Source organism: Astyanax mexicanus, chromosome 9 (assembly GCF_023375975.1).
Source record: "Astyanax mexicanus isolate ESR-SI-001 chromosome 9, AstMex3_surface, whole genome shotgun sequence".
Classification (NCBI taxonomy): Eukaryota; Metazoa; Chordata; class Actinopteri; order Characiformes; family Acestrorhamphidae; genus Astyanax; species Astyanax mexicanus.
In genome coordinates this window covers 9,099,743-9,126,798 of record NC_064416.1, presented here as the reverse complement: position 1 = coordinate 9,126,798, position 27,056 = coordinate 9,099,743, and the positions used below count along the sequence as shown (strand labels likewise).

Here is a 27,056-nt window from a genome sequence, read left to right as displayed (position 1 = left end):
GGAAAAGGAGATTAAAAGAGCAGGTTTGGAAACAGTAGGAGAAAGTAGTGACAGGAGGAGAGCAGGAAGGAGAATAGAGTGTAAAAAGGAGAAAAAGTGGAAAGCAGCAGAAAGAAGTAGAAGAGGATATGGATAAACAAGCAGGAGGAAAAGAAAAATAAGCAGAATCAGGAGGACAAGAAGTTAGAAAATAACAGAGGAGAAGGAATAGAAGTAGGAGGAAGGGAGAGAAGAAATGATGAGGGTGATAAAAAGAGGAGGTGGAAAGGAAAAAGAAGGGAAAAAAAACTAAAATAGAAGGAGTTTCTTAAGGGATCTCATATATGGTTTTATTTTTATTTTGTTTGTTTTTTTTTTTTTTTTTTACCCAGGGACACTCTGAGTACATGTCATTTACTCCCATGAGTCCCCAGTCCTCAGTTTGATGGTAAATGAGGAATAAAAATGAGAAGGACAAAGTAAGAGGGGCAGTTAGTAAAAGGAGGAGAAAGAATAGCAGCAGCAAAAGAGAGGAAAATAAAGGAAAGATAAAAGTAAAGAAGAGCAGAAGAAAAAAGCAGCTTGGAATCAGGAGCACTAAGGGATAATTTAAGCAGAGTGTATAAAAAACCTAAGGTATAAGAGTAAAAGGATGTAGAGAGAGAGCTAGAAGGAACAAGAGCAAATGAAACAGAAAGGAAGATGAGGCAGAAATGAAAGGGGGAGAATTTGCCAAGGAGGATGGCAGGTGAATTTAAAAGAGAAGAAGAAACGGTAGGAGAGGAAAAGATGAGTGTGACAGAAGAGGAGGAGTTATGAGCTGTTTTTAGTAACACTCGGGCGTCTTCATTCACAAGCCGTCTGCTTTACTCACGGTCCACTCATTCAGTTCATTGCTCACAACTACTGTATAAATATATTTTATATGAGGTATTATATTACATACATACACGTGCTGTTACGTACATGATGCAATTTAACACACACACACACACACACATATATATATATATATATATATATATATACACATATACACACACATACACAAATACATACATATACATACATACACACACACACAGTATAGAGTGTATAATTACAAAAACAGCAGGCATATATGTTTTAAGTACCTACTATAATAATAATTGAATGACCCTCTATATTTATATAAAAGGTAATTTTATTATTGCTATTATAACTGAGTGTGTGTGTGAGCGCACCTGTGTTTTCTCTCGTTTGATTTCCGTCGGCTGCTGTTTCCATTGTAAGGTTTAATTCATAATTGATTTGGATGGGGTGCATGCATTATTGATAAGGGTTCAGTAATGAAGTCTGAGAGTTATTGATCTGCAACGTTGGATCATTTTTCTACCAGCACAGTCAACACACGCTCAATTGGCTCAGTTCCAGCACTGCCGCCAAGTTATTGATGACAATTGATTGGTTACATTGTCTAGAGTAGGTAGGGGTGTGTGCTGACACACAGACGCACACAGACACACACACACAGGCACACGCACACAGACACACACACGCACACAGACACACACACAGTACATTAGTGATGTCATGCCTGAGTCATCTCATAGCAGCAGGCCACAGTCCGAAACATTTACTCATTTAATCATTAGTATTTTACACTACACTTAAAGGGGTTCCACTGCATTTTAGGTTATAATGAAACTAGAGCTGGGTGATATGGCCCAAAAAAAGAATTCGATTTTCGATTTAAATCGTTTTTTTTCCCCCTGCTAAAAATCTAATTAAAGATGATAAAGAAATGGTTAAAAACTAGTGGTTAAAGTGCAACCAGAAACAAGCAAAGGTACAAGTTTAGGTACTGACACAATGCACCCTCAAACTTAAAAAATACATAAATAGACCCACCCTCAAAAAACAAATAGAAAGAAATAAAATGGTGCCCTTTTTAATAAAACTTACAAAATAGAAACAAGTACAATTTAATATGCTATTAATTAAAGACTTTTCCCCATTGGGCTTGCATTGCAAAACAAAGCTTTTAAATAAGTGCCTGTGTTCTATAAAATGAGATGATCTTTTCTCATGAATATGCAAAAATCACTGTAGTGCATACAGAACCTGGTACACAGTTGGAAGATATTTAAGGGACAGTTGCTTGTTTTACTTTGGATGGTGTGCTAGTGCTGCTGCTGTGTTCATTCCTTTGGGAGCAGCACTTTTCCTACTCCGCTTCTGTTTAAGGTGTAGAGATAAATTTGTCATGCTCCTTCGCTTAGAAGCAATCGGTTTTAAACACACCTTACAGCAAGGACCTGTTTGGTCCACGTTCGGCGCCGCACAACCTCCGCCGCCGTGTGTGTTTGTGTGTGTGTTTTTGTGTGTGTTTTTGTGTGTGTTTGTGTTTGTGTGTGTGTGTTTGTGTGTGTGTGTTTGTGTGTGTGTGAGTGTGTGTGTGTGTGTGTGTGTGTGTGGGGTGCGTGCGGGAGGGAGGGACAGAGGGGTGGGGCTAAGCTCACTTTGAAATACAGGAGCCCACAGGGGAGCGTCGGTGGTAAAAATTAAAACTCAGAGAAAATCGATTTTCATAAAAACACATCATCCTTAACTGTAAATTCGAATTAATTGATAAAATCGATTAATCGCCCCGCTCTTAATGAAACATTTCTGCTGCTGTGTAGATTTATTTAAAGGATGGATTCATCACATTTAAGTTAAGAAAGGTTATTGACACTTACCAGACCAAGTGTATACCATGTAAAATACACATTGGTTCAGATGCTTTCATGTATAAAAAAAATAAACTTTAAGTATTTAAATCTTTAAGGTGATGAAGAGCGTGACTTTACTCTGGGTCTGAACCTGTGAAATAAAGGTGATCTCTGACACTTCAGTGTCAGTTTTGCTGATTAGTAATTAGGTGTAAAATGTGCAGCGTTGAGTGAAGCTGAGATTAAGGTGTTTTTAATGGTATCAATAAAGCGAGGAAACAGCAGCAGCTTTTAAATATTTAACAGGATTTGTGCGCATCTCTGCTGCATTAAGACCATTAACCACACTCTGTTAAGACCAAGATAAAAGGACAGCAGAGAGAGAGTAAGAGAGAGAGAAAGAGTGAAAGTGAGAGAGACAGTCAGAGTGTCAGTGTTTGACTTGGTCAAAAGTTTAACTATTGTTATTTTTATTACATATAGGAACTATATATATACACAAATACACACACATACATGCATACATACGTGCATACATACACAGTGGTGTGAAAGTTTTTGCCCCTTTTTCACAAACACTTTTTAACACAGGGCCATATAGGTTTGGACATTTTTTCACAAATCATAAGGGGGCAAAGGTTTTTTTTTTCACTTTATGTATGAATGTATGTTACACAAACACGTAAATGTAAGTACATAGGTCATAATGTAATGTATATGTACAAATAATACATATAGGGTATATAATTATAATTACATGTGGTTATAGTGTGTGCATGTTGTTTTTGTGCCCCTGGCATTTTAACTTGTTGAACTCCCCTGATTGGTCCATTTGCCCTCAAGGCATGTTAATTTGTTGCCATATGCAAATCTGTGTCTCACTTTAATCAAAAATTCTTTTTAGTGTTGCCCTTATCCTCCAAAGTTCTGTGCCTCACACAGCAGCTTTGTTTCATTTAGTTTGACTCAAATTCTCATTGGAAAAAGCTTACAAACATTAAATACACAGTATACTTCACCTGTGTTATATTAATATACACTGATATACCACAACTATTACGGTATCCTATGACCTGTATGATGTTTTTCCAGGTCACTTGTGATAATGTGGACGGAGGAATGGTTAATTCATACACAAGAAATTAAGTGTTACACTTACATACAGAGGTTATGATGCATCATGAGAAAAGAGGATGTGCCCCTATAGCAAATAGGTAAGTAACTTTGTTTTACACACAGTGTATAATAGTAAGGCATAACTGTTCGTTAGGCCTGTTGTGATAACAAAAGCCTTTGGACTATATTCCCAGAAATGTTTTAAATAAATTATTTAAAAAATATATTTTAGGACCATTTTTATATAGTGACAATACTGTACTGTAGTAATGTAATTATTAGAGGTGGGACAGTAGGTAGAGGTGGGACAGTAGTAGAGGTGGGACAGTATTAGAGGTGGGACGTTTTTGCAAAACGTTATCGATACGGGATGTCAAATATTAATATTTTTAATGAAACCTAGGAACTCTAATCTCCCTAAGGCTCACCCAAGTTGAATAAATCTATTATACCACATAAAATTGATATATTTTACAACATAAAACAAATAAAAACATTGTTCAGATATTGCCTCATTCAGGTTAGGGAAAATTGAGGTTATGCTCCTATATTGTACAGTAAGTAACTAATGTAATTATTATGATAGGTCTATTATTCACATTTTATTTGGTACGGGTCCAGGTGAGTTTAATTGCAAGCCGAACTCAAGTCTCTAACTCAGGGTTTCTCAATCGGGGGCCGCGAAGCACCCTCTAGGGGTCCGCATGGCTCATCCTCAGAGGGAGACAGTGTAGTGAGCACCGATATTTTGTGGCCCGTGACTTGAAATCAAAATTTAGTGTTAGTGCGACGCGCCCGCAAGAAAGACCCATCCTCTCCCCGTCCACCAGCACAGCGCATCCTATTCATTTCAATAGAGAGAGCGCCCGCATGAGCGCAGCCCCGCCCTCCGGCAAAAAGTTCAGAGCTGCGACTTCATACACACATACGAGCCTCTCACACACAGAACAGCAACCTTTCAACCACAGAGGAGAAGCTGAAAACGGATTTATAGAACTATAGATCACAGTGAGGTTGATTTAAAAATCTTAAACGTACGATTTACTACACCTGTTGCTTCATTCATCAAAAAAACGTCACGAATACTGCCACACACACGGCAAGCCGAGTGATCAGGTGTTCTGTCGAGCTTTGCTACCCTGTCAAACCGTGCTACCCTTATGTGTATATTTAAAGGTAAAAATACAAAATAAGCACAATATAAGAGCATGTTTCCAGTAAGAAGTTCATATAATTGGAAAGCTTAAATCACCGTTTCAGGGTAAAGTTATGGTAGCAAGAGATTATTATACTGTTTTTTTTTTAGATTATTATTAGGGGGGCCTTGATGCTTTCAAGTTGTAAACAGATGGGCTGTAATGTAGAAAAGGTTGAGAACCCCTGCTATAACTCAGGTGCTCATCTCTGGCTCCATGCTAATTGGTGTGGAATTCAATTCATTTTTAGCACGATTAGCCTCATAGTTGTAGTGTACAACTAAGTTTTAGTTATAATTTGATTTATGGATGGATCTAATTTTGCTGAACTATCGCTTTAATGAATCTTGCTGCTCTACAGTTTGCTGAGGGAGTGTAAAAGACATTGCTCATTTATTCAAACAACGTCTGGAATTTATGCTGGCATTTCTCCATTAGTGCCCTAGTCCTGTGTGTGTGTGTGTGTGTGTGTGTGTGTGTGTGTGCGTGTGTGGCTCTGATGGCCCTGCTATGTTAGCTTTTGTGTTGTCAGTAAGGAACGCTAATTGAATTGCAGACCAAACACCTGCAATTTCATTTGCTCTGCATGTTAATTAGAGATGCTAATTAAGTTGTCTAAGGCTGGCAACAGAATTCCTGAGGGCTAATAACCAATCAGAGCTTATCCAATTTGGACTGCATTTACACACACACAAACCCACAAAACGATACAGCTATTGACCCTTTATTACATCTCGTCAGTTCCTGTGTGGTGTTTATATCAGGACTGGTTGGCACTGCTTCTGCTTCAGTTCTTTTTTTAGGTCTAGAAAAATATTCTCAGTTAAACCGGACAGTTTTATAATATCACATTAAACTTTTAAAGTAGTAGACTCTGAGTGATCCAGCTGAATGAGGTGCAACCCCATGGTCTGGTTTAAATCCTGGATCATGCTGCTTGCCGTCATCAGCCAGAGTCTGAGAGAGCAGGGTAGATGGCGCGCTCCCCCTAAATGACTCCTAATGTAATGTCTGTCAGCACAGGCGCCTTTTAGCTGATTATTGGAGCTGAGTTTCTGCACTTTTCTCCTAGCGATCTGGCTACCCAGTAATGCTGCATCAGTAGCCATTTGCAAAAGAGGCAAAGTCTGACTTCACATGTATCTGAGGAGAAATGCGCTAGTCTTCACTCTCCAAGTGTTGTGGGGGTATGCCATGTGAGAGACTGTGGTTTAATTCCTGATCTAAGTTACTATACTGTGATACACCAACAGAAATGATTGAGTAGGTTGCATAATTTTTAGCACGGTGTGTGCATGCATGCAGGATTAACTAGATTCAGTAGGATAACTCCACATCAATGAAATTAAACTGTACAGTCCATTATCATACAGAGAGAGAGAGAGATGGAAAAAGTGAGAAAAAAAGTTGAGAAGGAACAGAAAGAGAAAGAGCCAGAGAGAAAGAGAGGAATGAGAAAAATAGAGTAACAAAAAAAAGCTAAAGAACATGAGAAAGCAAAAGGCAGAGGGGAAAGGGGAGCAAAAGAATTAGGGTAAGAGGGAATAGACTAAGAAAGAGAGGAAAAAAAGGAGAAAGAGAATGAGTATAAAAGAAAGAGAGTAAGGACAAGAGAAAAAGAAGTAACGGGAGAGATGAGGAATGAATGAACAAGTGAGAAACAGGAAAACAGAAAAAGGAGGGACCAAAAGAATAAGACAGGTGGGGGAAAGAAGAGGAAGAAATAATTGGATAGAAGGAAAAAACAACAGTAAGAGAGAGATTAATAAATATGGAGTTGTGAACTTTAGCTAGAAATGAACGGTTTAGCTCTGAGCTAATTAGAGTTACAGTGCAGAGGGTCTAAGCTGCAGGTGTCTGCAGCCTGTGGGTACATCAATAATACATCAGCAGCCATTAGTGCTGTAATAACACTAAATATTATTATCATTTCTACCTTCTGTTAATCACACTGTAAACACACGGTTCATATCAGGGTCAGAGCTACTGATGTCCTCAACACAGCTGATTATATTTTTAATGATTAAGGATGTCCACTCAAGATTGAGGCCAATTTAGGAACAATTTAATCGATGGACTATTTGCTATTTTAGTTTCAATCCAGTTCCATGTCTCTGTTTTAACCACAATGTCAAGACCACCTATTGTTCAGCTGGCAACACTGAGGAGATTTCTCAGAGACTAAATGGAGCAGTTTAATTGTAATCTGCAGTGTGAAACTATTTTACAGTGTTACATAAAACAAAGCATATATTCTTTCAGTTTTTACCTCTAAACACAAAAGTAAAGTTACTTGACTGCAGGGTTTTAAAGAAAGTAGGTGATGAGTGGTCACTAAATGAGTATTAGTTCTCCCAATTAGTAGACTCACAACAACAGATTATCAGTCCCATTATCTATACAAATACATAAACTCCCATAACACCTTCAAAAACTTAATACCCCAAGTAACCTCAAGCTAACCTAAGAGCTCCTAAACCCCCACTATTCCACAAAAATAAAAAATGATTTTCGAAATACAAAACATTTTACTTTACTATTAATCATCAGCACATCTCATCTACCTTTGACCTGTGATATTTATACTAACACAAAGATCAGATTTGATTGGTGTCAGCTGATTCTTAGCATCAAGAGACTCAGATCTGATCAGGGGCAAAATAACCTAATCGAAACATCCCTAACTGTATCATTTACCAACTAGCTAATGGATCCTCAGGAGCTACAGATCAAAAGATAAGCAGGAAAGTAGTTTAATTCGGTTATTGGGATGCAGCCTGGTCTTGTTTTCCCAGAATTAAAGTCTCTGACAGTCTGTGAGGAGTGCAGAGGGTCTTTTGGGGGTGGGGCCTATGGCATGGACACGCCCACATTCTCAAAATGCTCAAAATGTAATGTTGTGCTGAGAAATTATTCTATAAGCTGGGGGGAACTTCAAACATAATTATGCCAAAAAAATACATCTTTGCCTGTATGTGGTGAAGATGGGATGAAAGCTGCTGCTCATCTGTCTCTATGTTAACTCTGAATGACAGTCTGTTTAATCTAGCCTGCTGGCACTGTGCCAGAACAAATCTTACTTTCAATATTTAAATACGCACACACACACACACAAACACACACACACACGTGCACACACACAGTCCATTACAATATTATCTTCTCGACCTGTAAAAACACCTCCTCTAGGTCCCCTCTCTCCTCCGGCTCGTCCCCCGTAATTAGATGACAGATTGCTGTCTTTATGGCATTTAGATAACACGGAAAATTAGCATATGATTAAAACGACACTGGGAATTTGCATATAATTTGCATATCCCTCTGCGGTTGGCCTTGGCCTCTTTACGCTAATATTTTCTTCCCGTCGCTCTGCACCTTTTTATAGTTGATTGAGATGTAGCTAACAATTCTACAGAGGCTTAAGTACAGTACAGACCTGAATTGTCGCACAGTCTCCTTAAACCACTTGTTTTATAGGGTTGTGTATTGGCAAGAACTTGACAGTACGATATGTATTATGATACAGGATTTACAATTCACTATATTGCAATATATTGTGATTCAGTATGCAAAGCATTATAATGCATTTTAAATGAAATTTTTTGAAATAAACTTTAATAGACTATCAAACACATTATATTTATTAAATCTGAGCAAAAATATTGTACAGTACAATATCAATATTTTCTTACACACATAGTGCTTAGTTTACTAGTACACTCCGTTATAGGCACAAAGGTTTTTTTTTTTTTTTTTACACAAAACATAATATACCCTGTACTGGTGACCTATTTGGTTAAACTGGTTGGGTTTACTGATTTGATTGGCTAGAGCTATTTGAACAGTTTGGTTAATCTAGTCATAACCAGCATGGTTATATTTAGACGTGGGACAAAATATCAATATCATTTTCACTTACAATACATTAATAAATTGTGGTATCAATATATCAATATATGTATAAAACACAGGCACTCTAAACTCCCTTTGCCCCCAGTTCACTTACCTTTTTTGGGGGGAGACTATAAGGCACTTAAAATCCTTAAATTGTACCAAAAATCATCAGTGCGCCTTATAATTCGGTGTGCCTTATTTATAAATTTTGCCAATCAGGCATTAAGGAGCCGCTTCGCTGAAGTACAGTGATATGAGGGTGAGTTTTCAGTGAAGGTTTTTTTTTTTTTTTTTCTCCAGCACTAAGGCTTGGTGCAGCAGCATTAGCATTAGCCATGATAATGGTCATGTTGGTAAATCACCTTGGTCATTCTGGTCAACATATTTGGTTATAGTGATTTACTGGCAGGTCAACCACCTTGGCCATGATGAAAAATCAACCTTGTCTTGCTCACTATGATTATCATGATGAGTCATTCTGTTCAACCAAATTGGTCATACTGGTTGATTATGCTGATACTTGGTGGCTGGTCATGCTAGTAGACCAGCTAAACCATGAAGCTCAAATAAACACATTGCTTTTCTACGAGCTGTTGGTGAACCAGTTTAACCAGCCTCTTTATATTGTTCTGGTCAGGCTGTGCTATTTTCAGCAGGGAAATCTTTTTATAAATGTAAAGAGTCTGAGGTCATGTGAGCCCACACCTTTCCCACTAAGTGCATTTAAAGAATCAATATGCCGTTGAAGATGATGGATATTGATTGAGAGCTGAAGTAGAGAGCAAACGTGCCAAATAACAATGACTGGGTTTGTAAAACCTTTTATCCGCATAAGTCAGACATTTTTTGTAAATGACAATGAGCCGTACATAGTGACCATATACCCTATATCCCCATATATTGTACTTAGTTCACAAAGGACAGTCTTGTTTTAAAGTTAAAAAGGTACAATTAAAAAAACATTTGAAATTAATATAAATAAAAATTGCATTTGTTTAGACAAAAGCTGCATATCTGTGCATCAGATCCAGCTGTAAATGCCTGGAAATAAAAGCTGAAACGTTGATATTTTAATATCAAACTCAAATCTTTTAAGTCTACAGCAGAAATAAAGAGGTTGTTCCTCACTGGGAATGTAAAGGCAACTTCACTTTCTTGGAGATATGGTCCAATCCCATTTCACCACTTAGCACTACCTCTGTGTTTTGCATAGTCACGTCTAGGAATAGGGTTTCCTGATTCTTGTTAGGCTTGTGGGGTAGGGGGAAATGTTAGGGGCATATGGCTCTTCAAATGTAGATTTTTCTTTTAAAGGCACATTCCAAACAGAGGAAAACGAGTATATAACTGGCAAGATGAAGACACAAGTAACCAAAAATTACAATAACCACTATATTATCTGTTCAGTTTAACAATGTGTAGTTTCAATGTTTTATGGCCATAAAACTTAATGACAAGCATAAGAAATAAGTAACTCTGTTCCAAGGAGATGGATTGCGCTCGAAACAAACAAGGAATTTGAGCACAAGTTAAAAATGATATTTGGCCTAAGTGTGCGATGTTATGCAGTTAGCACCATGCTAGTTGGTAAGGTAAAAGCCTACATTACTTTGGGCTCTATGTCTGCATCATTTAAGCTGACCCTAAATATTTTTTTATTAGAAATCAGCTTAATTTTTTTTCATCTAAATGTATGATAGCATGTAGTTAGCAGCATGGTAATTGATTTGATAATAGATTCCATTACCTCTTACATGCTACATTTTCACCTAGCCTCACTGCCAATCTAAAAAAACACCTCAGTCAGGTTGGTGATAAGGTTTTGGGGACGAAAACCAAGGGAATTGGATTTTTCGCCACAACTTTGTCTTTAATAGTACAGAGGTCATTTGAGCCGCCCTTCGCCTCTGGGCCTGTGGGTCATGCTACCTACGTCTGTTCCAGAAATATCCACGGTGAGTGTGTACTGCTTTCAACACATTCCCCACACACATGCACACACACATTCAGATTATCGCTCTGTTCGTTTTCTGGCTGTATTTATAAATAACACTGATAATGAAACTCGTCTTCATCGTCTGCGCCTCATCCTGCATTTCTGAGATTTTTGTGGTTTGGTCTTTGATGATTTTGTCGTCCTCCAGTTTGTCGCTGCATCTTCCCTCTCTCCTTTCCTCACTGGTTCTCCCGGTGGAAATGATCCTTCTGTCCGCTCTGGTTTCATCAGGCGACAGCAGCGGTGAGAGTAGAGGACAGGGTACTGGTGTATTTTCAGCACCACATTGCCCTGACTGATGCAGCTCAGCTCAGCACTGCAGGTTCACTAGTTGTGTGTGTGTGTGTGTGTGTGTGTGTGTGTGTGTGTGTGTGTGTGTACTGTGGTTCTTTGTGATCAAAGGAGGTGATCATACGGCAGCTTTACAGTGACTGCATCGAGTATGAGCACTGGAACACTGGCAAAGCAAGAGAACATGAACTGCACCTTTCTTTATATAACATGGAAATATAGAAAAATACAAACAATTTAATACATTCAGACCTTCTCATATTTAGACCTAAATGCATTAAAACCAGTACGAAACACATTACAGACACTGAGCCTTTCGTATGTACTGTAACTGTGGCAGCTTATTTTCTAAAGATAGACAGATGGACAGACAGACAAAGGTATAGGGACACTTGCTCATTAATTGTTTCTTCAAAAATCAAAGATATTAAATATATTTTCCTGCTTTTGTCAGTATAATTGTCTTAACTGTCCAGGGATGGCATTCTACTAGATTTTGGAGCACTGTTCTGAGGACCTAGTTGCATTTATTAGACAAAAGCTTGTTCTCTAGACCTCTAGCCCCTCTACCCTGACATTATTATATTTGGAATACTTCTTTACAGGAACTACACAAGCTTCTAATTTACACTCTTTTAGATTGCAATGCTATTTAGAAGGAAAAATAAAATTACCGGGAACAATAAATGATTAACAGTTGACTTACAGGGAAAGTATTTATTGATCTACACATACAGAGGTAGTGTGCAATGCATAACATGCTAGACATCTCCGGTTCCTACTACTTCTGTATAAACATCTGTCAGTAACAGATGCTGTAAATAGGGCTGGGGCGGTATTGATTTTTTATAACCGCGGTAAAAAACTAACGCATCACCGCGATATTGCGGTTAACCGCGAGACCCCAACCCCCCCCCCCCCCCAAAAAAAAAAAAAAAACACCGCAAATTTATTGGTAACAAATCTTTATTCTTCAAACCATACAGCCTACATACAACTTCTACATAAACCATAAATACAGCATAACAAGTGAACATATGCTGCCTGTATAATTCGTCATTGTACAGCTAACCTGTCTTTTTCCGTGCAGACTTTTTGAAGGAGGAGCTTGTCCGCCTCCCCCTTCTCCATCCATAGATCTATTTTAGGGCTGGCCCGAATAGCGGTTTTGAGCTCAGGATATTCGGCAGTAATTGGTAGCGAATATTCTAATATTCGTTTAAAAAAAAAAGACGAATTAATCCACAGCAAAATTTTCCACTGACCCCCGGCCCCGAAAAAAATATATTTCTCACCCCTTTCCTCGGGCCGTTCGGGCTCAAGGCTCAAGAAGTCTGTGATAGGCGTCTGTTTTTTTTTTTATTCACACTCTTCTTATTTCTCATTAAATATCTACTAGATACAGATTATATCTGTACAGTATCATTTATTTCACTTCCCTCCTGAATATTTGGAGTGCATTATGTATCCTTATGTTGTGTAGTTATGTAGTTTTCACCCCAGAATTTCTGCTGCTGCCCAGGCTTCGGCTGCATCGCAGGGCAGGAGCGCAGCTGCGTTACGGCTATTTCGTTTGAATTGTGCAGTGCAGAGTATTACAGATTTTGTATTTTTGCACTTGGGCTATTAGCTCAATATTAAATATTTCGTTTGTTTATAAATTATTTTATATTCTTAAACCATGTTAAATTATATTCGATTGGAGGAAATTAATTCAGACATCATTTCTTTTTTGTCCCGTTACCGTTCCGCAAAAAAAATCCTTCTTTTAATCCCGCATCAGCCCGCCACATACACAGTTTTGCCGCACCTGCCCCGCGGTCCTAAATAAATTTAATAAATTACATTTAGTGCTTAAAATTAAAAAAAATATTTATTAAAACCGCGCGCGGTCACGTTTCTTACCACATTACAAAAAAAAAATCGGTGTGTGTGTGCGCGTGTCGGTCCATTCTCCGCTCCTTTTTTGTGCTTAGGGTTTTTTTTGTTGCGTGCATGAGAATCACTGCGTGATTATTACAATTTTCTTAACTATTTATTAATGTGCTCCCACATCCTCTGGATTGATTAAACTCCTGTTCCCGCCAATAACAATTCAGTTCTGTCTGTGCCGCAAGATATCCTGACGGGACCCGCGTCATATAATATGTTGATTAAAATGTCGTGACGTTAAGAAATCGGCTCGCAAGAGACAACCGACCAAAAAAAAGACATTAGTTCCATTTTAAAATAATAGAAACCTGTCCTTTATGTTTGACAATTTTTGTTTCACTTTACGTGTCCTTACTCATCTGAAGTTTATTTATCTGAACTGAGTTTCATATGGTTATATTTGTAGCGGTTCTGAACTCAGTTCCGCGTGCTGTGAAAGAGACAAGGCGCAGCGCATTTTACCTCAGACTTGGTCAGATAACAACATTTCAGTAAAGATGGTGGTTATAGTTTTATATCATTGCTTTGCTGTTTGAACTACACTTCAACCAACCTTTCTATTTTTACCAAGACTGAGGCGCAATGCCGCGCGTTCTCCGCGGTGCTCACGCAGAACAGCCAGCAGCCAGACAATGAATTAATATATTTTACTTTCTCAAAATGTGACCACGAAACACCTTACATGGCTCTATGGTTTACCTTGAGGTGGGTGAATTAGTTTGATGTGTTGGCGAGAGGTGCAGACACCACTTTCCGGCAAATCTTGCAGATGATTCTCTTCTGTTCTGAGTCTTTTTCTTCCTTTTTTCTCAACTTACTGAGCCTGCCCTGTAGCTTCCATTTCCGAGCCAATATTAGTGCTGCTAATCTTCACTCTCTTCAGCAGCCTCAATGGAGACGAAGTGAGCAGGACCTCAATGAGTACCACGCACCGCGTTTTGCTTAACCCATTCGCTGCCGCGCCAGTGCAGCGGCAGCACAGATAAATGACAAAAAAAATTATATTCGATATTATGAATTTTGAGATCGTTTGACACCAATATCTATCGCGATCAAAATATATTTGATATATTGCACAGCCCTATAGTGTAGGACTTACACTTGACATATTAATACTGAATTCACCACAGTTGTGCTTATATGGAGCATTTTACTACCGCTCAAAACGCAGTCAATCAGATTTGACAGCCATAAAAAAATGCGGTAATGACGGTAATGAGCTCATCACCGCGGTGACGTCCCATAACCGCGGTATTGCGGTAATAAAATTATCGTCACAGCCCTAGCTGTAAATACTGTCTCTCTTACAACCCCAGACCACTTTTTTTATACTTTATATATTTTTTATAGTTAAATATGTCCTAAACATAACAAAAACTACACTTACATAACATAACATAAAAACATGACAAAAACTGCATTTTCAATATTAGGAGAATTTAATATGTATTTGACCAAATCAAGGCTTTACTAATGTGTGAAACATTGAATGTTATTTATTGTTCTTTGTATACAAATATAAGTATACGAGTTGGCCACTTTTTTTTTTTATTAAATCCACAATATCAGATTAGCCACAGTGTCTAACGGGTAACTGGCGATGCTAACTGTAAGTACTCAATGTCTTTGTGCTGTTTAGATTAGTAGGTTCTGTGGTTTGATAAGATATGTGGATCATGACTATAATTTACTTATTACTTACTAGCCTTCAGTTATTATCCTCACAACACTGGAATGCAGCTGCCAGCCCAATGTTAGCTAAGTTAAAAGACTGCTGTGGTCATTGGAAATGGCTAACATTTAAATGGCGATGCTAACTGTTATTTCAAGCCAAATAAACTAATTTTTTTAATAACAGAATGATGTGACTGTTCTGTTTATGATGTGTATTATCTGTGCGTTACTCGGGTCTCCCGTTATTAATGTCAAAACATTGGCATGTTGTTTCAGGCTTAATTCAGCCCTCGTGCAGGTTCAAAGTGATATTAAGATATTGAAACCATTATATCACATTTATGGAAATTTTTTCTATCATGGTAAATATTGGTATCAAATTATTGCCCAGCACTAGTTATTCATTAACATTTTAGCCATAGAATCCTGTCTGAGTAGGCAGCATTTCTTATGTATGGGACACAACTGAAAGAAACACCCTTACATGTATTGCCTTACTACCAAACTCAGGTCACAACACACAAGCTTAGCTGTGGACTGTATGTGCTTGGAATGGAACGGTACATTCTGAAACATTAATCACCCTCTAACTTAACACATTTACCAACACTGAGCATGCTGTTGGCTCTTAAAAAGCTATTGTAAAAAAAAATATGTGCTATTAAGTGAAACACGCACACACAATGTGTAAGACTTGTTATGTGCTGCTGATGTTTGGGCCCTCTGTCCACTCTGTTTGTCCACTTAACTGATTGGCAGCTTTCACTCACTCTGACCCCAGCTGACAGAGTCAGAGCTGATCTAAGAGTGTGTAGCGCAGTCAGTCAGAGTAGTCTGATCCTCTGGAGTCTTCAGCCCAACGGGAGCCAGCTGTCATGCAAACTGAGCGGCACCAAATGACCCAGAACAGGACCTTAGCCATGTGATCATAAACATATGGTCACTCATTATATAATGTTCATGTAAGAGAAGTGACCTACCTTGTGCTTTGACTCAAAGGCCACTTTATCATGAACTTTTACCTTGAACTTCCACTCTGGCCACTTTATTAGAATCACATGGTTTTGTGCATCCACTGACTGGACACTTTATTAGAAACACTTATTTTTGTGTTTCCAATTTTTGGGCCAAATTATGAAAAACTCGTACTTGTATTAGTCCATTCACTGAGACTATCTAGAGAGGGGGTTCTGATAAAGTGGCTATTAAAATGCCATTCAAGTGGGACCAGTGGGCAAATCGAAAAAAGGGAATTAAAATCTCTCACTGTTGCAAAAATGTTGTCTGAACATGGAACCACTGAAAGCACATTATTAACAGGCTGTCGTAATTCCTTAAAAGGTTTTATCAGACTTATTTACATGTGTGATTAATGGAGTCAGTCATGGCCATGACTGCAACACCTTAAAAGCTATTTTTACCTAGCTATATGTCACTTGTTTGCATATAAAGCCAGATGTAGACACATGAGCGGTTATGATTATATTACTCAAACCATTTGGAAATGGTCAGAGACGGATCTCATCCACATTTAATACAAGTAAATACTGAATGAGTTTTCTGTGATCAGATTTCATTAGACAAGTGGAAATAACATTATGTAAAAAAACATTAATATGAAGTCATTGTTATCTCCCTCATTTTCTTTTAATGTATGTATATGTGTGTGTGTGTGTGTGTGTGTGCGCTTATCGCTAGATGAGAAAAGTATAACGGTTGTGTTTTCTGAACTATTTTTTGTTCCATGGTGTTGTAGAAGCCCCTCCTGACCTCTAAACTACGGTTTTGTAACTTGTGTGGCCCATCCTCAGGGGGAGGCATTGCAGCTGTGGGTACTTGAATTAGACAATTAGCCAACCCGAGATGCAGAAAACAGTTTTACATATGAAGGTGTGTTCTGTGTTATTGTGGGTTATGTTTTCTCGCTATGACATTCTTACAAAGCAGGCCTGCCCCAAAACAGTATTGAGCCTCAGCCCATTGTAAACGCAATTTTTTTTTGTAAGTAGAGCATTAAAACTGACATTTTAGCAAAAATTCCGAGCTGTTTGAATGAGACAAATCTGTATAAAATGAAGTTAATGAACAGTGCAGCACTAAAGAAGCAAAGGCCTATTATTTAATAAAAAATGGAACTTCAGGTCAGTGCTGTGTGATTTTAACATTATAACTTGTGCACACAGTAGTGTGATATGTTACTGTGCTGTATTGTAATTAGCACACCATAGCTTTATATAAAATTAACAAATAGAATTAAAGTACACAGCTCTACATTTCAGACTAATTTCTTGAGCCTGAGTTTGGGTTGGGTTTTGGGTCCAGTTCAGGCAGAGAATCTAAACTCTTCTCCTGTGGTCATGCTGGGGATGCATTTTAATGTTGAGCGTAAACACAGCTCATCAAAATATACCCAGATCCTATCCAGATACAAAATGCATGTTAATGCTTGGCATAAATGTTCCAACCCAAAGTGTCAAATCTAAACAAATACATGTATTTATCTACGTTTTTGCAGCACAAAGCCTTGCATGTATCTCTTTACCATTTTAACAATATTAAAATTCAATTTGAAAACTTTTAGACTCAATTGCTTACCCAATCTCAAAACTGGTTTAAAGCAGTGTCTCGTGTATCAGGCAGTGATAACTTTTTTGTGACGTCCCCTTTTAGCATCATGTAAACAAACAGTTCTCGCTGGGTAGCGCGCGCGCGATCTCTTTGCACATCTAAGCGATGCACGGCTTGGCGCGTGCGCCGGTAACCCCCTCCACTCCCACCTCCACTCCCCCCTCAACCCAAACTCCCTCCGGCTCGAGCGGTGACGTGCATGATCGTGCGCGTGCGTGCCAGAGCGCGTGTGCAAGTGTGCGTGTTGCTGGAAGAGAGAACGGGAGCGCGCGCCACATCTCTGCCCCGGTCTGTGGTGCTCCTCTCTTTCTCGCTCTACGGGATAAGGCGATGGCGGGAGCGAGGCGCGCGCAGCACGCAGCACGGTAAAGGAGCTATGCTGTCCTGCGGTGCACGTGCATGCTGGTCTGTGGCTGTTTGCGTGTTGTCTAGGTCTTTATTTGTTTAGATCTTTATATCATAGTTTGCTATGATCCTAGCGCGCGCTGCATAAACGAACGGAGTGGGTTTCGCGCGCTCCCGTGACGGTGCAGGTGCAGATCAGTCTGTGCGCGTTTGTTGTTTGTTTGTTTGTTTGTTTGTTTGTTGTATCCTTGTTTAGCTCGTGCATCTCGTGTCTTTCGTGTCTCCCGGTACACAGCGCGCGCTGCTCCACTCTTGAGTACCCACCTTTGACTTGTGCGCGCGCTGCTGTTCGTATGGAGCGAGTCTGCACGCGCCAGAACAGAAGCAGAAACACGACCTGCTGCTGCTGGAGAAGGGGGTGGGGGTGAGATGCTTGATAGGGGTGGTGGACGAGGGGCGTCCCGTAGCTGCACGGGACTGCAAAAGCGAGAGCGCAAGAGAGAGTATGTGTTGAGGGTCTTCGTTTTCCCATCAGGTGCATCAGTACCTGAACAACAGCTCCAGCAAATGTAGGTCAGAGCAGTTAGAGAGTTCCAGCAGCAGGGTTTTGGATTTAGGGAAGAGGAGGAGGATGGGGAGGGGTGGGGGCTTTTTGTAGATTTACTGATCTACTTCCAAAATGATTGTTGCTGCAAAACATCAACAGCCACAACAGTTAATTAAACATGATGAAGGAAAAAAAAACAGGCTTAATCTGATACTCTGTCAGATTAATATTGAAACTGTATTCTCATATTGAGTTTAAAGACTCAACTTGAAACTGTATGCTCATAATGACATTATAGATGCAAATTGAAACTGTATGATCATAATGACATTATAGACTCATTAAAACTGTATGCTCATATTGACGTTATAGACTCAAATTGAAACTGTATTCTTATATTGACATTATAGACTAATTGAAACTGTTTGCTCATATTGATATTAGGCTCATATTGAAACTGTATGCTCATATTGACTTCATAGACTCATTGAAACTGTATGCTCATATTGACGTTATAGACTCAAATTGAAACTGTATGTTCATATAGATGTTATAGACTAATTGAAACTGTATGCTTATATTGACGTTATAGATTCAAATTGAAACTGTATGCTCATATTGACGTCATTGACTCATATTGAAACTGTATGCTCGTATTGACTTTATAGACTCATTGAAACTGTATGCACATATTGACATTATAGACTCATATTAAAACTATAAGCTCATATAGATGTTATAGACTCAAATTGAAGCTGTATGCTCATATTGACATTATAGACATATATTGAAACTGTATTCTCATAGTAACGTTGTAGACTCATATTGAAACTGTATGCTCATATTGACTTTATAGACTCAAATTGAAACTGTATGCTCATATTGACATTATAGACTCATATTGAAACTCTATGCTCATATAGACTTTATAGACTAATTGAAACTATATGCTTATATTGACATTTATAGACTCATAGTGAAGGTTTAATTCTGCTATGGACTCATATTGAAGCTATATATTAGTTATTATTGAATCTGCAGTGCTGCTTTAGGTGCATCTTGAAGCTAAACAGCAGCTGTAGTGCTGCTATAGACACATGGAAGCTGTGGACTGATATGGAAACTATAGTGCTGTTATAAAATCATCAAAGCTGTAGGCTTGTGTTGAAGCTATAGTGCTACAGTGGACTCATTGAAGCTATAGACATATGTTAAAGCTATAGTCTCAGACAGAAGCTATGAATTAATATTGAAGCTGTGGACACAACAGGGCTGCTGTAAACCGATATTGAAGATATTAGACCCTATGGACCCATATTGAAACTGAAGACTTAACTTGAAAGCTATGTTCTCTTATTAAAGCTGTAATATTGCTATATAGACTTATTGAAGCTGTAGTTATGCTGTAGTCTTATTCAGGGTATAGACTCATTGAAGCTGTAGTGCTGCTAGACTCATATTAAAGTTATGGGCATATATAATAAATATATGTGCTACATTTATATTTTGCAACTGTAATACTGCTATATACACATGCTGTAGCTACAGAGTCATGGTGAAGTTCTGTTAACCAGACATGGAGATGAACAAGTTTGTAGCAGAGTGATCTGTCAGACAGAGATCGAGAAGTCTGAGTGGAGTGATTTTTATCAGAGATGGTGGATTCTAACTGGAGCTCTGTTCATCAAAGACAGAGATGGTGGAGCCTGAAAGAAGCTGTTTATCAGATACAAAGATGGAGGAGTCTGAATGGAGCTGTCTTTAACAGATACAGAGATAGAGTTTTCTAAGTAGAGGGGTCTCCATGGAGCTCTGTTTGAGATACAGAGATGTCTGAATGGAGCTCTGTTTATCAGACAAATAGATGGAGTAGTCTGAATAGCGGTCTGTTTATCAGATACAGAGATGGAGGAATCTGAATGGAGCTCTGTTTATCAGATACAGAGATGGAGGAGTCTCAGTGAAGCTCTGTTTATGAGGTACAGAGATGGAGGAGCCTGAATGGAGCTTTGTTTATCAGATACAGAGATAGAGGAGTCTGATTGGAGCTCTGTTTATCAGATACAGAGATGGAGGAATCTGAATGGAGCTCTGTTTATCAGATACAGAGATGGAGGAATCTTAATGGAGCTCTGTTTATCAGATACAGAGATGGAGGAATCTGAATGGATCTCTGTTTATCAGATACAGAGATGGAGGAGTCTCAGTGAAGCTCTGTTTATGAGGTACAGAGATGGAGGAGCCTGCATGGAGCTTTGTTTATTAGATACAGAGATAGAGGAGTCTGATTGGAGCTCTGTTTATCAGATACAGAGATGGAGTAGTCTTAAGTGGAGCTCTGTTTCAGACACAGAGATAGAATAGTCTGAATAGAGCTCTGTTTATGATGTACATTGATGGAGGAGTCTGAATGGACATCTGAACAGTCTTCTGAAGAAACTATGAAAAACAGATGAAAAGACACGATAGTTTTCTACTAGGTGGGAATTGGCTTTTATTGGCTTTTACCCATTTGGCTTCAGAAGAGCGAGATAAAATGCTGTACCTCTCTGTCTGTGGCTGAAATATTGGAGAAGGACCTGGATGTAAACAGATCACTCCATTGTGAACTCACTTGGTCTACAATAAAAGTTGAATCCTGTGAAAAGAGCTTTACGATACAAAACATCAACATATTTAACACCCAAAAGATGTGATAAAACATCAGCCAATATTTAAATGTAAGACATTTTTCATACAGTGGTAATCTCAGAAAAAACATTTTATCAGACAAGACCATATTTACCATACTTCACCATCTGTGCAGCAAATACCACCACTGCTCCAATTACATCAAAAGGACACCAAAGGTGCATCGACTTCGCTGTGCATTGACTTTCATTTAAAGCGGTTTTAATTGTATCAGCTATAGGACAAACTGTATTGTAAGCTATACTGCATTGTGTAGGTTATAGTGAATACAGTACTGTAGACTGTGGAATATACTTTATTATATCCTGTAGTACTGTATTGTAGGCTTTAATGCATTCTATAGGTTTACAGTACATAGATTGCAGTACTATTTTGGCCATAGTACAAGCTGTGTGCTACTATACATGCTCTATTATGTGATATAGACTGTGGTACATATGTAACACTGTAGTACATGCTGGTGGCTGTAGTGACTATAAACTGTGGTACATGCTGGAAGCTGTAGTACATTCTGTTTTCTAGGCTCTAGTATAGGCTCTAGTACATTCTGTGTGTTATAGTACACGCTGTATGCTGTAGTACTAACTGTTATTCAGGCTGTTAGTACAAACTGTTTTCTAGGTTTTCGTACATGATGTAGACTGTAAGGCATATTGTAGGCTGTAGTGCATACTGTTTTTCTGGCTGTAGTATATAATTTAGGCTTTGGCTTTAGTACATGTATTTAGGCTGTAGTACAATCTGTGTGCTACCATAAATAACTAATTGCATGGTGTAGAGTGTAACACATTTTGTAGGCTGTAGTTCTTACCTGTTGTACATGATGTAGACTGTAAGGCATATTGTAGGCCATATCGTATCATACGCAATAATATTTTTGAATAAACAATATTACACCCTGAAGTATTGTGCCATATTACCCACCACTATGTATCACATTAGGGTACTACTTTTTTCTGTTTTTAGCAAAAACAAAATACACTGTTTCCCATTATATATCTACTAGAGACAGAATATATCTGTCCAGAATCTTTTATTGTTTTTTTAATCCTGGATATATGGAGATATTTGGAGTGCATTATTAGTATCATGACATATTGTATGCAATAATAAAATAAATCGCCAAAAGTATCGTTATCGCAAAAATACCATGAAATATCACAATATTATTTTAGGGTCATATCGCCCACCCTTAGTACACACTATAGGCTGTGGAACATAGTATTTACTAGGCTGTTGCAAATTCTGCAGGCTATTATACATGCTCTAAGCTGTCATACAAACTGTATTTTTTAAGGTTGTCATACATGCTGTAGACTGTAAGACTGTAATGCTGCATGAAGTAAGCTGTAGTACAAATGCTGTTCCAGAAAACCCTTGATAATGGTTTAATGAAGACAGTATGAATGAGCTACTTGACAGCTGTCCTGACAAGGAAAGGTCAACAGGAGGCAGAAATAGAGAGAGAATGAGAGTGAGAGTTCAATTATGCACATTTGAGCCTGAGGTACTTACGTCTGTGTTTTTCTGTACAGCTTTCACATGTTTTCTGCATGAGGACACAGGTTTGTGTGTGGTGGTGGGGAGTGGTGGGCAGTGTACTGTGTGTATGCTGTTGCCATGACTCATTGTTGGTGTGTGCGTGTTTGTGTGTGTGTGTGTTTGTTGGTCAGTGAAGTCAATGCACCTTTGGTGTCCTTCATCTTCCCATTTAAAGCTGCAGTTATTGTCCTTCGTTTATGACCTCACAACAATTCACTTACAGCCGAAGTGATTCAGTGCAACGCAAACATCCAATCAGTTCAAAATATTATGAAATCTAAAATTGCGAATCGACTGTTTCTTGTGTAAATTAATCAGTGAATAATGAAATCTGCATTTACCCAAAAAGTGGGTTGATTGCATTGAATCTAAATGTTTCACAACAAGTCAGTTATGATTTAGTGTATAAAGAAATGTAAAATTCCACCATGATCCATTACCATTAGTAAATGATTAAGTTAATAAATAAATCAAAATAAAGTTCCATTATGATAAAATTTGTTAGTTAATGCTTCAATGCATATAGAAATCTAAAATTAAGTTGTTTTTTTTTTTGCTGAAAAAATGAGTTAATAGTGCATCATGACACCATAAATGAATCAGTCAAAGTCATTCATCACAGAAACCTACACACCTCAGTTTAATAACGATTGGTAAATGATTCAGATCTTTCAGATTCTACGGTGAGCTGCTCTCCATAACGTGTGAGGGGTCACAGCTGGAGCTCAGGCATTAAAGCCCTGCGCTGCCCCCCGGGGGCTGGGAGAGAACAGCTGAACACTCAACAGCAATGGCTTCTTTAACGTCTCGAAGAAAATATGCTTAGGCAGTTTTCACTCCTAATCCATTTACGACAGGGAGGATAAGCGGCATCATGTCAGATTAATTTCCCACTAAATAAATTAGTCATTTTGTTACATTTCTTTACTGTACCGTGCAAAAAGTGTAATTTACCCAGTATTTTCTCAGCCAAATGTCTGAAGTAAGTTTCATTAGTTATAGCAGTAAAGTAGAGCTGAGGAATTTGGTGATATATTATCGTATTGTGATGCATTTTCTTATCATATCGACAATATGCTTTTTTTTAAGCATATCGACACTATCATTAGTGCTTAAAGGACACTGACCTAATGTGATCATGTTTAATTGAATGAGGTGGAGAAAAAATGATATATCTTAACTTTTTTTTTATCCGACACTGCATTTTGCCCAAAAATATTTTGTAGAGTAAATGTCTTTAAGTAGTGTGATGCACTGCCTGGCCAAAAATAAAAGGTCGCCACCAAAAAAAAAAAAAGGTCACTAAGTAAGGTAATTGTAATTGTCTCAGTGCATGTAAACTCTTAACCTGAGTATTCTGGAATGTCTTAGTTTGTGCATGAATGAAAACAGACCCTGGTAATATAAATAAACGAACACCTACAAGATAAATAATTTAAATAATCATCTTCTTACTGATATATAATCATATTGCGGCTTGATGTATTGAAGTTCGGGTTTTACTTGATGTTTTACTTGATCTGATTATTGTTACTAATGACATGTAAGCGCATTGCTACGAATAGTAGCAGCATCTTGAATCCTGCATTCTGTTTGTATATTTTTGTAGTTTTTCATGGTTGATCAGTTCATATCTTCTGAGCTTCTCCTGCAGGTCTATAGCATAATTAATTCTGAGTGTTTCTGCTGGGGGTTAATGCATTTCTGTCTATTTCCATAATGTGGTGGATAGGCTCCATTGGGCCGTTCGGACATGTGGAGGCTTGTTAAGCTGAATGATGTCTCCAACTGCTCTTCTGAGATGCATTCATAAAACAAGCTTTTCATTTTCCTATTTCCTATTTCACTCAATTCCTATTCCACCTGCACTAATCACCACTGAGACTGGAAAACAGCCATGTTTAATATCATTTTAAAGAGTAATATAGTGTAGAAATATTAGGGCTGCAGTGCAGTGTATCAAATTGTATTATTTGAGATGAGCTTCTTGATTTCCCCTGCTGGATAATTCAGCTCAAGACCAGCCTAGGCTGGTAGCTGGTTTTAAACTCTATGCTGGTAGGCCGTGTTATGCAGCATAGCTTTTACCTATTCTGATGAAGGTTGATTGACTGTCTAGTTTTTCAGCATTACCAATATGACCAAAGTGGTGGTCTTTAGTCTGGTCATGCTGAAAATGGTTATCCTGGTTGTTTGTTGACCAGCACAGTCTTGTTTTTCCACCTTCTGTTGCCTAAATGACTCTATATCATAGCTTGAATAATTTAACAAGTTTGTTCACTGGCTATAGTGTTTCGTTTAGCAGCTTATCAGGACATTTCTGACTCGCTCATATGGACTCTGTCTGGGACAGCTAAAACTCTCTTTACACCTGGTCACTTCATGTGATTAGGTATCTAAAGTGAACACACACACACATACACCAGGGCTGCACCAATTTGTCGACATAATCAACAATGCAGATTATAAATGTTTGTCAACTTTTTTATTGTCTAATTTAAATTTGTTAAATTAAATCACCGCACCACATAAAAAGTGCTGGGGACTGAAACACAATGGGAAGGAGGTAAAGGGCTCACACACACAGTTCAGCTGTGTGTCAACTCAGTCTGTGTCTCCCAAAGTGCCCAAACACAGAACAGATTACATATTTATTCAGTAAATATCAGAACATTACACATGCTACATCGGTAACATTTTACAACAATGGTACATTAATTAGAAGTACTTGTGACATTGTTAAAATGTTAAGTGATTCTTAACTTATTATTATAATTGTCACTGGTTAATCTTAAGCATTAAAATTTAGTAATGTTTAATACTGTCTGACCTAATGTCAATTTATACTTAGTTGAGACATTATTCAACCATTTAACAATGTTCTTTACTGTCATAAGTACTATTATTTGTGACTTTTGCATGTTACTAAATGACATCTTTGCATTTAAAGGGCATTTCAAAAAATCCCACATTCATCTGTTTCTATTATTTTAAGGTGATAGAGGGCATGGTGGACATAATCAATGATAGACTAATCAAAAAAAAAAAAAAACAGATTATTCAACTACCAAGACAATCATTAGTTTCAGCCCTAATATACACCTGTGAGCACACACACACATACAAACACCCCCACACGCAGTAACACATAGTGAGCACGTGTGTGCAGTAAACACCAATTCCTGTAGCTCCTGGGGAGCAGTGAGAATTAGTACATTGCACAAGGACCCAACAGTTGGCAAAACCATTTTATTATTAACCCAGTGCTCTAACCACTGAGACACATTGCAACAAATCCATATACATTTTTAAGTGCATTTTAAGGGTGTTTACACTTCGTATGTGGCTCTGCCTTTTCCATATGTATTAATTATTCTCAATAAGAGTGAAGTGACTAGGTGTAAAAGGTTTTTCACACTGTCTGCTGGCTGGCTAACAGTATGTATGTGTTAGTGTGTTTTGTGGTTGTTGTTTTTTTATTGTTCATTCTGTTTAATTTAACAAATCATAAAAAAATATATATAAATAATACAAATTTTGCTCAGTGATATTGAGATATATAAGGTGATTCCATCACTTTGTAGCTACATTCACCTTTCAGCTCCAGTGTTTTTGGTTAAATAAGCAAACTTCAGACACTGAACATGTCTGACTGACTTAATTTGGGATTTTTCAGATTTTCCACCAAATCACTGGTGCTATTTTAGGGTGCTATCTTTATTATTGAGAACTGTTTACAGCAACATGCAGATTAAAATATGAACTTCAGGGATAGATAAGTGTTATTTTGTAGTACAGAAAGATAAAAACGTCATGAGACAACAATATGTAAATTTACTATGGAAAGCTACCCTAGGGGATGGCTTGGAAACACCCACACCTACAGAATTTGTGAGGTGTTATCTTGTAAGTGCGATTAAAAACTGGCCAATGTGCTCATGGCAAGGTGACTTGAATTATGTGAGGTCTGATAGTAGACGCAGATGGATGAAATATTCCATTTCTGAAGTTGTTTGGGTATTTAACATTCCTCGATCCACAGTATCAGGTGTGTTAAAATCACATACACGATCAATGCAGGAGAACCCACATACATATCCCCCACATTTATGTGGTGTTTTTTTAGCTTCCGTGGGACACGGCAAAAGTCAAGGGACACAATACAAGTTCCTGTCTTATTAAATGTGTGAGTCTATTAGAGTTTGTCCTTGTATTTAAAGAGCCCTTAAACTAGAAAAAGAACCATGTAAACACTGAGATTGTGTTTGAGTGACCTGAACCAAGAACCTTTGAAAAAACTTTTTTTTAATGATATTTTGGCAAGCTATAAATATCTGCTTGTAATTACAAGCCGCTGCTGAGTGATGTTGACCGCCCACCAAATCATCATTTTAAGCTGGACGGTGTCTCTCACTGCCCTCTGAGAGACGCCCATGAAACACACTTTATGACAGACATAAACCGCTCCTAACCTGAACCCTGCTAATCGCTGCTGAGGCTGTGTGTGTGTGTTCTGGGCAAGTGAAGTCTGC

The 27,056-nt window shown here is 38.1% G+C and overlaps 1 protein-coding gene across 9 annotated transcripts in view; it reads left to right on the top strand.

Moving 5' to 3' along the window:
- Positions 1-27,056, top strand: part of LOC103046465 (SPHK1 interactor, AKAP domain containing) — a 152,969-nt gene that overhangs the window by 73,124 nt on the left and 52,789 nt on the right. Inside the window, exon 2 of one of the 9 annotated variants that reach the window (XM_049483236.1) lies at positions 3,765-3,886. The exons of 7 other annotated variants lie outside the window; for them this stretch is intronic. In XM_049483236.1, the coding sequence (XP_049339193.1) occupies positions 3,843-3,886 (44 nt within the window). In that variant the 5' untranslated portion in view covers positions 3,765-3,842. Of the gene's footprint in view, positions 1-3,764; positions 3,887-17,642; positions 17,765-27,056 lie in introns of those variants that run through there. One more of the 9 variants, XM_022679454.2, reaches the window with a different exon arrangement.